The sequence below is a fragment of the Pezoporus occidentalis genome, unplaced genomic scaffold (genome assembly GCF_034315485.1).
Source record: "Pezoporus occidentalis ecotype Australia unplaced genomic scaffold, CSIRO_AGI_Poc_V1 ctg211, whole genome shotgun sequence".
Classification (NCBI taxonomy): Eukaryota; Metazoa; Chordata; class Aves; order Psittaciformes; family Psittacidae; genus Pezoporus; species Pezoporus occidentalis.
The window spans coordinates 1,794,034-1,806,813 of NW_026913976.1; the positions used below are offsets into that span (position 1 = coordinate 1,794,034).

The 12,780-nt window shown below is 41.5% G+C and overlaps 1 protein-coding gene across 3 annotated transcripts; it reads left to right on the forward strand.

Moving 5' to 3' along the window:
- The first annotated feature begins 1,241 nt into the window (after positions 1–1,241).
- NIT2 (nitrilase family member 2) lies at positions 1,242–10,048 on the forward strand. 3 transcript variants are annotated; one of them, XM_062619552.1, is made up of 10 exons: positions 1,242–1,284; positions 2,831–2,949; positions 5,690–5,810; positions 5,930–6,018; positions 6,535–6,628; positions 7,464–7,538; positions 7,951–8,029; positions 8,217–8,315; positions 9,410–9,465; positions 9,855–10,048. In XM_062619552.1, exons 1-10 carry the CDS (start codon positions 1,257–1,259, stop codon positions 9,941–9,943), a joined length of 849 nt encoding a protein of 282 aa, XP_062475536.1. In that variant the 5' UTR covers positions 1,242–1,256; the 3' UTR covers positions 9,944–10,048. The 3 variants fall into 3 exon arrangements, with proteins under 3 accessions (XP_062475536.1, XP_062475538.1, XP_062475537.1); XM_062619553.1 differs by lacking the exon at positions 1,242–1,284 and adding an exon at positions 1,712–1,850; XM_062619554.1 differs by lacking the exon at positions 7,464–7,538 and having other exon boundaries at positions 1,260–1,284.
- Positions 10,049–12,780: the final 2,732 nt, after the last annotated feature.

The window sequence follows — 12,780 nt, forward strand, 5'->3', positions numbered from 1 at the left end:
CTAAGCAGAAAATCCAATTATAGTACTGGAGTGACTGTTTCTGAAAAGAAAAAGCTCTTCTACTTCCTGTCCATCTTGGAGGAATTTTTTTTTTTTTTATTATTTTGCCAGAGGTTTGCAGCCTCTTGTTTTATTTTGCATGCACTGCTGCCTGTGGTTGTGAATGTGAGATGACAGCTGCAGTGTTGCTGGGGGCTTAATTTTTATTTTAATCTGTTTTGGTGATAGAAATAAGGTCTGTAATAGGAAAAATCCACTCTTAGAGTAAGCTCTCTTGCTAAATGGGAGCTCTTTTGTGTTTTGTAGCCAGGGTCAGTGCTTCTGTGTTCACTGATCGCTCTTCAGTTCTCACAAATCCTTGTAGATTCTGATCTCTATGAGAATTTGTACAGAACTTCTCGTGTATTACCAAAAATACTCGTGACGCTGGAGGTGCAGTTTTATTTACACTGCCTTTTCCAGATGTAATTGAAGATTACTTGCTGCTCTTGCAGTTTAGACCCTGTTAGGCCTTACTGTGGGTTTTACACATGCATAAGATATGGATCACTCTGGGTTACTCATCTTTGCCCCTTCTGCTCTCATCTATTTTCAACTCGTGGAGATACTATTGCATGAGCAGTACTGCCTCTACACAACATGAACCTACAGTTCTACTAACTGGCTTTTAAAAATCTCAAGATTGTAACATAAATACATGAGGCAGCAGTGCTCTGTATTGAGTAAAGGGGAGCACTCAGTGTTTAAAGCTAGTAATAAAAACAGCATGGCAGTTAGCATTTTGAGTAGTAGCTTAGGAGATGCTGTTCTCGTAAAGGAAGATGGTGATTCCCAGGTGAATAAGTTAGCTGTAAACTCGTACAGACCTCTTGGAACGAGCCCTTAGCAAACATTAACACGTGCTAGGGCTGGCACACCAGCTTCGTGGGGCACCAAGAGGCTGAGATGCTTAGCGGTGTTTTTGCCAGGTGCTGATTTGGCACCACAGCTGTACTCCCAGGAAAGCCTCAGCGGCACTTAGGCCCCGAGATACTTCATCCCCTGAACCTTCCTGCACCGCTGCCTGACAAAGCTGCCGTGGGGAAGCTCTTCAAAATCGGGTCGAGGAACGAGCCGGACTTCTGAAGGCAGGGTAAGGTTGGTTTTCACATCGGTACTGTGGAGGAAGTGCGCCTGCGCTTCTCCCTCCGCGACACTGGTGGACTACAATTCCCGGCAGGCCCGGCGCTGTGAGGGAGGAGCTGGGACGCTCGGAGATGCAGGAGGTGCGCGGAGCCATGGCCAGTGAGTGGTGGTGGGCGCGGAAGAGCGGATTCTCCCCCTACTCACGCTCCCGCCTGTTCCTCGCTACCGGTCGGGTCCCCGCACCGGCCCGCGGCGTGGGGAAGAAGGGCCGGGGTGGCATTGAGCCTTCCTCTCTGGCGGGGCTCCGGCCTCCCGCCCCAGGCCTCAGCCGGTCAGAGGTGCCGCTCCAGATTCGCTGCTCGCCCCAAAGCTCTCCGCGGAGCCACCGCCTGTCACCAGACCGCTGGGGCCGCCACGAGCCGCTGCCGGCGCCTTCTTGTCCCCAGTGGGTCCTCACCTTCCGCTGGACGCAGTCAGGTGGCCGCAGAGCTGGCCGGTGCTCCCGGAGCTCAGTCCTGGGGCTCAGTGCTGGGCGTTGCCCCTCAGCCTTGCTGGGGTGGGAAATAACCAGCCAGCGGGAGCTGCCCGCCTTGCTGCGGCTCAGTGCTGGAGCCGCTGTTCGTGAGTCTCCCGGCACTGGTGCAGTGATCAGCTTGTCGAGGAATGCGATCTGAAACAAGCGCGACAAGCGTAGCTGCTGATGTTTTTAAAAACCCTGCTTCATGGTGATACAGCTAAGAACCATGCTTTGATACACTTTCATCTGGTTGTGATTTGCACTGCTATAGCTTATCCTAAGAATTGCTTTTAAAGAAGTTTTTGAGGCCGCTTAGCAAGGCTGGAAGGAGAGCTCTTGGGCCTCCCCAGCACTGTTGAACGTTTCTCTGTATTTGTTACTTCTACATCTGATTGTTTTTAAACAAGACCATGGACACAAAACCATGCATTCTGTTGTGGCTGAGCTTTAATTTTGCCCTTTTAACAAAATCCAAAACTGAGGGGTAGGGAAAATAAGTTTAATGGCTTCCTGGTGTTCTAAACATTATGAGAAAGAAGTTAAGATTTTTCTTTGTAGATTTTGTTGGTTTTTTTTTTTTGTTTGTTTGTTTTGTTTGTGGTTTTGTTTTGTGTTTGTTTGGTTTCAGGAGTGAATTTATGCCAAAATGTAAATCTTTTTGGTGTCAGATTTCTTTGAACATGTGCAACAAATATGGGAAAGTTTTAGACACATTCCCGGTATGGTTATCTAGGTCTGGAAGCCAACTATGATTACATCTATTCAAAATCTCAGTGAATCTTTGTTTACTCAATAAGACAAATAACTGAGTCACTTGAATCAGTTCTTCCTGTTTACCTGACCAGCAAGGCTGTGTGTTGCTTGCAGCTTTTTCTTTATGTTATAGTGATCTCTGAGTGCATCTCATGGGAGTTTTCCAGGGAAGAGAGGTGCTGTAAAACCAGGGTACTTATCTTTGTGAAGCCTTTCATTAAAAAAAAAAATAAAAATAGGCAAATGCTAGCAACACTGTGATAAGAGACTGTTTCCAGAGTCATAGGTGGACTGCAAAATGAGTTGGAAGTGGTTTATGCATATGTTAATATATAAGTAAATCTATTTTGTTAAATGCTCATTAGTGAATTGGAATTTTGAAGATTTTTTTCCTGGGGGAATTCTGCTGACCAAATTTTTCTTTTCTGCCACTAGACTTCCGCCTAGCTCTTATTCAGCTCCATGTATCTGCTGTTAAATCAGAGAACCTACAGAGAGCCTGTGGGCTGGTGAGAGAAGCATCAGCTAAAGGAGCTAAAGTTGTAGCTCTTCCTGTGAGTACAGATCATGGTCTACAATAGTACCTGTAACTCAAACCCTTGGAAACCCCTTTCTAGTGTTACTAATGTATTATGTATTCCTGTGTCTTTCTGGATAGCTTAGATGCTTGTATGAGGCTCCAAAATAAGAAAAAACAAAAAAGAGCAGGGGTTCTGTCTAGAGGCATACTTAAGAGGGAGACAGGAAGAAGAAGAAAGTACTGTCTTTTTTCTTGTGGCATAAGAACCTGGTTAAGTTTTTACTGGTTTAAATCCCAGGCAGTTCTGTTACTGGTATGTTCTGGTTTCACCAAAGTGGCGCTTGTAGTTTGAGTCTTTGCAGAAGCCTTGTGTGCTACAAGTGTAAGGAAAGGCAATTTTCAGCTAAAGTATGTTGGTATGAAGATGAAAGAGAACAAGTATACAGTGACTCTTTTGCTGTAATTGTTCCAGATTAGATAGTACATGAGAAACATGATAGACATTTTTAACAGGTAATTTGTGGCTGAATTATGATTAAAAAACATTTCTCTTGTGACTTCCTTTTGTGGGATCATAAATAGTCACTTAAAATCACTGATAATTTCTGATTTACTTTCTGGACTTCAGTCGGGATCACCTTGCTGAATTTTCACACAGGTGAGAGGGTGCTGGCAGGGAGGCAACCTTCCCAGTGCAGCTTGGAGCTTTTTCCTCTCTTCGTGGGGGTACATGCGTTACCCCTATGCCCTGCAGCATCTGACTCAGAAGTGCAAAGTTCTCTGGGTGAACTTTTAGTCTGAATGCTTTACAGTCAGAATGTTTTCCCCCTGCTGTCACAGGCAGGACAAAACTTCACAGTTCCTCTGTGCTAACAGTTCTTGTGTTGCATATGTGACCTTTGATTATTCTGGCTGAGCCAGATTATCTATTATTTGCTAGTTTCATCATGTGTACAAACATTGAATTTTCCAGACCTATTTAGTTGAGATACTCACCTTGCTAATGATAATCTATGCTTGTAGAGTAAAACCTGTAAAACAAGGGCAAGCTTTTCACAGGCTTTTGGGAGGTAAATTTTGTTCTGGCATTGGGATGTGGGCATGAAATATTCTCTTCACTTTTTTTTAAATCACATTATAGAAAGAAGTAACTTGCACTGACTATATGATCTACACTTCTGCAGAGGCATGTGGCAGTTTCCCTGTGACGTGTTAGCCTTGATGTGTTAAATTTTTTTTTTGCCATTTCTGAAGCAGGAAAAATTTGTGAGAAAAAAACAATTTGTAATGTTTATAGATAGAGAAATAAAAACTGAATACATATGAATCTAGAAATTGGTAGAAAGCAATTCAAAGATCTTTCCCTGTATTCGTACCACTTTGGAGAGCACAGAAATGGGTCTTCTGTGCAGACATTCTACAGTTTTGTTCCAGCATCGGCTTAGGAGCAACCTCATTCACTGCTGCTACAAGCTTGCTCAGAGCCCTGCCTGTCCTCATGAGCCCATGGTTTCAGTCCCACCCTCACTGACACTGCAAGGGGCTAGATGCAGGTGGGGGCAGCTGGCATTGCTTTCGCTTCCTTGAAGTTCAGTCCTGCATTTTCAAAAGCCTGGGAAGCTCGTTTGACAGCCTGCAGAGACTTCCCTTCTGCACCTTCTGTGTACAGACTCTGCTGTGGGTTAGCTCACATCTTGCTTGGCCTAGTGACTGTATATGTGGCAAAAAAGTCCAGCCAATTTTGATTTATTTATTCCCCTCAATACAATCCTCTGCAGTGCTATTCACAGCTTGATTTTTTTTTTCTTTTTTTTTTTTCTTTTTTTTTTCTTTTTTTTTTAGGGGGCAGGTGGTGATATGTGATGTGTTTTGTTACAACTTCCAGTGTGCAGAGGTAACAGTTGAGGCAGATGCTTGGGCTGAGAATTGCCTGCCGAAGAGTAGGTGCTGGTACTGTTTAATAACCTACCTGTGGTCTTCAGCTGTACTCCCTTAGGGGACAAAAAAAGTGTTGGGTGATGTCACACATCCTCACAGAGCTGCTAAATGTAGCGCAGAGCCAAAGTTCTGGATATCTTGAACATCTCAAATAGCTTTTAACCATGTAGTTTAGACATCTAAACTGCTCTGTTAATCTTACTGTCTAAAGATTACATGCCTGGTTCTGAGGGATAGCAAATCTTTAACTTGAGCCTAGGACAGAAGACGCTGTTCAGTTGTGAGGAAATAGTGTTTGAAAGATTTTTTTATTTTTTTATTTTTTTTTTAGCAAAATGAGTAATTTTGAGAAATGCGTGCTTTTGCATAAGTCTTTTTATAAATTAAGACATCATGGGTTGCGGATGAACATGAGCATCTCAGTTTTGAGAGGATTTACTTAGCTTGTAACTTGTCAAATAAGCTAGGTGGAACTTGGTTCATTGTTCTGATGAGAACATCCCTTGTGATCTTGCTAAGTCTAGACTGACAAACGTGCTAGTCTTGTTACTTGCAGCTTGCAGGATGCTCCTAGCTCACGTCCTGTTTGGCATGCAGTCATACCAACACACCTACTGCATTTTCTCTAATTGTTAAAGGTCTCTCTGGCCTCCTGAGATACTTTCTGGTTTGCTTATTGAGCTCCTGTAAACTAAACTCCTGTAACTAAAGATTGAATGAGAAAATGAGAACACTGATAAAGAAGAGTTAAAAAGATGAGGTACATCTCTTTGCGGTGGTGTTATTGGATTTTGGGATTTTAACTGTTCCTTTTTTTTTTTTTTTCTGAATTCCAGGAATGCTTTAATTCTCCCTATGGAACCCAGTACTTTAAGGAATATGCAGAGAAGATCCCTGGGGAATCAACACAAAAGCTCTCAGAAGTTGCAAAGGAGTGCAGCATATATCTTGTTGGAGGTAGTTTACTCTTGGTAACCTGTCTCATTGAGGGAAAAATGGACCATGTCTATCAATGCCACTGGCTCATAATTCCATATAATACATTGGGTGGAATCTTTGTTCTCATCTTTATAAAGGATCCATTCCGGAAGAGGATGGTGGAAAACTGTATAATACATGTGCTGTCTTTGGGCCTGATGGTGCAATGTTGGCAAAGCACAGGAAGGTAAGATGGCAGAATGTTGTCATTAGAAGGTTTCTCAGCAATGTTGCAAAATTATTTTATCTGTGCCTGAAGGTGATAGGCAATAGTAGAATCTTGCATTAATAATAAGCTGTGTACTGTCAGTAAAACTGCATGTGAATTTTATCTGGGACATGTAAACACCCCTTCCAAAGGCAGTCATAAATTTGTTCTGGGTAAGGATGACAAGATGCAGAAGGCATAACTGGCTTTTCTCAGATGCTGGGAAAACTGACTTGGGTTTGTTTTGGAGGGTGGGGGGTGGCTGGGGAGGGTTGGGTTTTTTCTCCCCAAATACCTTCAGACATGTATATTTCTGTAAAGAAAAAACTTGCTTTAAATCATCTTTAGCAGATTTCACAATCATCTTAACCAATGTTTAGTTGAGATCCTGACAAAAGAGAAGTCTCAATAATGATAACTAGAAAACACATGCCCAATAGAAAGAGGCTGAAGTACCAAGAACAGAAATTGTTATTAATCATACTATAATTACAGGTTCATTTGTTTGACATTAATGTTCCTGGGAAGATACAGTTCAAAGAGTCTGAAATGCTGAGTCCAGGGAATAGTTTCTCCATGTTTGATACTTGTGAGTATAAGACAAGCCCTTTCCGTAAGGACTTCTACCACAGAAACACCACAGGAGTTCTCTTCCCCATCATGGATTCACCGTCAACCCAGCAATGGATTTTTAGACTAACAAACAGATTTATATCAGGCATTTGAAAACCGTGGCAAATACAGTTTAAGTTTGTTCCAAGTGTGTAGGTCACTTCTGAGACTTTTAGAAAGGCAATGTTGTTTGGAGCAAGTGATTGAGGGACTGAGTAGAAAGGGTTGAAGCATACATCATGGCACTTCCCTTAATAAATAACAGTCCTATTGGCTTGCTAAAGAGAAGTTACTGTATTTATTTTTTTTTAATAGCTATTACATCTTTAAAATGGTTCCTATAGAACATGCCTTGAAAAAGAATATACGTAGCAAACAGCTACACTGGCAGGTTGTTTCAGGTGAGGATGATACAATAATGGAGACAGTAAATCCTATTCCAACATTCTTGAATCAGCTACATTCTTTAGTCCATGAAGAGCAGCGAGTGCTTTTTTTCTTGAGAAGAAAACAAATGGAAGACCTGCAGCTAAATCAGGGAGGAATGTATTATGCACAGACCTGCATTAACATGATTTTGTGGAAATGGCTGTTTTCGAAGGATAGATTGCTTCTCACAGTTTTCCTGTCATCATGAAGCATGACTTCTCCCCCACAAATAGCCAATACTTGTTACAGATAAGGATACACATTTAAATATAGCTTCTCTTGTTACTGTAAGATGTGTAAAATAACAACTGGCAGGGAGTGTTGATTGCTTTCATGTGTTTCTGATAGTAATATGATTGTTGTCTCTTGTATTTTGAGAACAGCATACTGTAAAGTGGGCCTGGGCATCTGCTATGATATCAGATTTGCTGAGATGGCTCAAGTCTACGGACAGAAAGGTGAGGCTGGGTCACCTAATGGAGCACGGTTAGCCATAAGGCCTGAACTGTGCCAAAGTGTTTCAGGGTGGTATATACTGTATGTGATCAGGCACTCTTACCTGCACCCAGTAACACTGAATGTTTCTTGTGGCTGAGGGTTTGTTATTGAAATGAGTGTTCTCCTTGGGCAAATTAACAGTCATTTCCTGATACACGTTTGCCAGTGTCCCCACTTTTATCCCCACTTTCGGTAATGTATGACAGGGCTTTGTTGACATAAGTAATTACTTGTGTAAACATGGACAAGCTCTGGTTCCATTTTGGGCGATACTGTAAGAAACCTTGCCTTGAGTCTCAATGTGAAGGACCACTCTAGGGTACATCATCTTCCCGTTAATCATGGTTGGGTTCTAATTTTCTTTTACTAAAGGTTGCCAGCTGCTGATCTATCCAGGGGCTTTTAACCTGACAACAGGACCAGCCCATTGGGAACTGCTACAAAGGGGCAGGTAAGAACAAATAACAGCATATCCTCCTGTTCCAGAGGGAGCTTTAGCACACAGAACCCAACTCTTCTTGTATTCCAAATCACACTATGAAAGAGTGAATTCTTTCTCTTCTGCTTAATAAATTGGTATTAAAAAAAAAATCTACTCTCTTTTTTCTCCCCTTTCCATTATTCTCCTGTTAACACAGAGCTGTTGATAATCAGGTATACGTAGCTGCCGTATCTCCTGCTAGAGACGAAAAAGCATCCTATGTTGCGTGGGGACACAGCAGTGTAGTAAATCCATGGTGAGTTCAGAAAACAAAACAAAACCCAAACCCCACTTTTTCTTGTTTAAAAGGTAAGTTTTACTCAGCCATAACACTCCAGTCTCACATTTCCAACTACTCTTCTTGGTAAGAAGTACCTAAGACTAAAGCCTATATTTTCAAAAGCATGCTTTAAAACTGACTGAAAAATGAAAAGGAAACCAAAACTAGTTTAACAGTATTTATTCTTTTTAGTAGCAAGAAAGCTACTTAATTCTAGCATTTAGCATTAGTTAAGCTGCTGACCTTTTCAACTTGTCCCTGAAGTTCAGTCTGTTATGTATTATGCATTATGGTAATTCTCTGTGCAGAACTGAACCATTTTAAATGACTTACTTACACAAAACTGTTCCATTTCTCCAAATAACACTGCTTTGACATAAAAAAGAACAAGAAGAGTATTTTCAGCTAGGCAAGAAACATATTCTGACTTAAGCAGAAGTCACACAGGTGCCCAGGAGGTAAAAGTGACCAAATCTTCAAGCAGTTACTTTTCCAAAGAAATCCACTGATGATTTATTCTCTCCAGATGACTGCAAAGTAAGAAAAGCTTTATCTGTGTCTTGAACTTTCAACTTTGTGTGATGAAAGCAGTCACAGAACACCTAGTGAGAGACAGGATAAATAATGTTCAGTAGCTTATGCAGAGTAAAAGTATACTCATCTTAAAAGCCAGCAGGATCTGAAAGGAGAAGAGGTTAGTCTTTGCCACATCTGGTTGTCCCTGGTGAAGTTGTTTCTTGCCCCATGAGTTACATTGCATGCTGACATGCACAGGGTCTTATAGTTGCCTTTATCATGATTCCTGATGCCTGGAAACACCCTTATGTTAAGTAAAGTATGCATATGTCACATATAATATGTGTCACATCATATAATATGTATCACATATAAACCCTGGAAGCCATTTCTGTCATGCCAGAGTTATGAATTATGATGCTATTTCTAGGACAGCCTATCTTTACAGCTGTAGACATCAAGGGAAGAAACTCCACTTTCTACAAACAGTACCAACCGGACTGATGCCTTGAGGCCTCTTTCAATGCTATGAACAAATGTGCTTCATTTTGCAGGGGTGAAGTCATAGCCAAAGCTGGGGCTGAAGAAACAGTTTTATACACAGATATAGGTAAGGGTAAAGGGTTTGGGTTTTGTTCTTTTTTTATTTCCCTGCTTTTTTCTTGAGCACAGGTCATGAGACTAAGGAGAAACAGTTTTGTAAGTCTGTAGGCTTGCACGTGCAATTAAATGATGCAGTGTCTGATGCCTTCTCTGTTGCTAGATGAAAGCAGGAACAAGCAGCCCTTGACTACCCTCTTCCCATTTCCTTCCTTATGAGGAAGCTGCCACCTCAGGAAAGAGCAGTTGAGGATTCCTTCAGCCCTTGCTGCCTAGCTGCAGTGCCCTGCAGGACCATTCTCCATGAAAGCTGCTCTTTTCCCTGCCTTACCCCAGAACAAGTCAGGAGTTGTCTTTTTTGACTGTTGTTCTAATAGCTCTTTCTCTCTTCCCCTGCAGATCTGAAGAAACTTGCAGAAATACGTCAACAGATTCCTATTTTAAGCCAGAAGCGTTGTGATCTCTATGGCATAGAGATGAAAAACTGAAGCTGGGTGAATGGGAGGGTGAAGCTGGCAAAATGGCTGCTGCTTTCATCTTGCGAAGGCTTCCTTCATTAGCTGTTCCACAACCTACTGCTAAATGTGCCAGTTAATTTAAAAATTTAATAAAACCTCAAAAACAACAAACCCAAAAAGAAACAAGCCACACAACCCCACAGCCCCCAAAACCAACCAGCCAACACAAACAAAAGATTTGCTGGTATAATTCTAAAATTGATCCAAATAAATACAACTTTTGTATCTCCTCTTGTACTCTAGTATTTCATAGTAGTTTACAGCTATGCTAAAGATGGAGGTAAAATCAAAGATGGAAGTAAAATCAGTTCAACACAGTAGTAGTTAATACTGCTTTTTACATATCACAGTGTTTTAGCTAGCTTTTTGGGAGTTTTTGTGTGGAACATAGAAATGGGAACCTTGTCCTCTGAAGTCAGTCAGCCTTAGTATAAACAGTCAATTATCAAATAATCTAGAAGCGTTATTCTTCCACCTCTCTCCTTAGCTGGATGTGCCTTAAAGTTCCCTCAATGTCCAACATCTGTACTTAGCTTAAAATTTCATACACTAAGCAAAACAGGCCAAATCCTGCCCTGCACGATTTAGGGGTAACAATCCAAGAAGCTGCCAGACTGGAGTACTACTATAGAAGAATCTGTAACAGGGTTTGGCTCATGTCTTTCCTCAAATATATTAAATTCTCCTTACTGCAATTGTTTGTTGCTGAAGTGGTGCAGGTTATTGGTTTCTTAAAGCAATTCACATGCTGGCACACCTTTGCTCTGTATACTGCTTCTTTAATACAATGTCTGACTAGGTTTTAATTCTGCTGCCTGGTAATCTTCACCTGAAAATGGTGAGAGGAATCAGTCAAAGGGTTAGAAAACCTGCTGTGCTGAATGAAGTCTTTCTGCCCACCATCCTTGAGAAGATAGGTACTTTAATGCATTATTGCTACCAAAGGCCAGCTTCCATGAGCTGCATGGGAAACATTCCTCACATTGCTCTTGTTGAAGAGACTTAAACTGATTACTAAAGGTGGCTTTAAGTGCTTAAAACCAGCCTTTACCACTAGGCTTTTAGTTTTTCATCAGCAAAAATGGTAAAGCAGTAAGGCTAAAGATTTCAGAATACAAAATGGAGAAGGTTCTGTCTTGCTGTAGCTGCCAGTTCCCCTCAAAACCACCTTACCTTTTTATGTTTAGTCATCCTCCTCTTCCCACAGCTGCTCTCCTGACCTATTTTTTAATGTTCTTTTGGCTTATCTGGAACAAGTTAAGTCTGTGTTTTATAGAGGAAAATTAATGGTTAAATTAAGCCAAACCCTGAGGCTTCTTTCCCTTCAAAAGACAGGTCACACCATTCCATGCCATGGCATTATCTATTCCAGCAGGCATTGTTTGTTTGGTCTGTACTTTTTTTGCTGCATTTTGGTGTACATACTGTACTGGAACTCTTAAGAAACAAGCCACAGAGCATAAAGTGAAATGAAGATTTATTTGTTGAAAAATAAATATTAAAAAAGCAACATTTACCATTTGAGTCAAGTTTCCTGCTTTAGATTAATGCTTCCCACATTCTCAGCCAGTAGCATCCATGATGGTCATCACTGGGCTCCAACTTGTGAATCATAGCAGCTATTGCACATGCAGCAGAGGAGCGAAGTACTACCTTTGGAGAATTACAGTGCAAAATTCTCATGGGCCGACCACTGAATTTTAAAAATGCAAAGTGCAGTTTGCACAAGCAACAGAATCCTTGGCCTGTGCCCTCCTCCCCTGGAATCTCCAGGGGAGAGTGCCTGAGAATCTGTAGTGAGCTACTTCACTGAACTTGTCTGAAGAGGAGACATGAGCTCAAACCTCTTCAGCCTGTCAGAAGAGCTTCGAAGCACCTTAAGTTTAGCAGATCTTCTAGGGGATCTCCAGTGTGACCCACTCAGAGCAATACAGATGGGACTGTGAATTTTGTGGAGTTCAGTGAAAAAAGGTATACTATCCATTATCAGCTAGGTAATACTTGAAGCGGTCCCTACACAATCTCTGTTGGTAGAAAACAGGCACTTTATCTGTATTATAAATATGCACCAATATTCTGCAAGTATAGAAAAACAGCCAGTAACAAACCTGAAATAGCTCCAGAATTTCAGCCTGCAAGAATTTGAAGTCTTTTTAAAGAAACAACAGAAAACACAATAATGCCTGTTGTATCAGGCAGTTATTACCAGTGCAGGTGGGAACCTTAGTTAAAGCTCCACCTAAGCTGCTCTCAATCGTTCCAAAGTAAGTTACAGTACAGCTCCCTAGTATACATCAGTTCCCTCTTCACTTTCAATCTACAATTAGATCCTAGTAATTCAACTTCTAATCTCTGCTTTGGCAAAGCTGTCTCCAAGATGAACAGGGATTTTACATGATCAGAATTAAGACAGAAGACAACTCTGTGTAGAAGTGACTTCCCAGAGTGCCTGGACTACACCAGGTTTATCCAAGCTTTCACTACCAGCTTCCTGTGCTTCAATAGATTTATTCTCTTTAGCAGCAATACTTGTTTCATGTTAGCTCGCCATCCCTACTAAAGGAAGCTTTGCTTGCAGTTCCCATGCACAGCTGGCTTCAAGTAAACCCTTAACTGTATCAGGCATTCACTAAAGGGATTCACTGGCATACACTGATTAATGGGGTGTCAGCCACCAGACTCCCAGCTTTCCTGGCTGGATTTCCTTTTTCCCTGTAATATTCAGCTCTCAAAATCATATCTCTGTGGGTGATGGATGCAGTCACAGAGAAAAGACTTGCTAATTCCACGTTTCCTCATTTTTTCTT

Bases quoted from the DNA above. Each gene is read 5' to 3' on its own strand.
- NIT2 (XM_062619552.1), top strand. From the start codon at position 1,257: ATGCAGGAGGTGCGCGGAGCCATGGCCA. The intron at 6,629-7,463 runs GTGAGTATAAGA...TTTTGAGAACAG, and splicing joins TTTCTCCATGTTTGATACTT to CATACTGTAAAGTGGGCCTG. The intron at 9,466-9,854 runs GTAAGGGTAAAG...CTTCCCCTGCAG, and splicing joins AGTTTTATACACAGATATAG to ATCTGAAGAAACTTGCAGAA.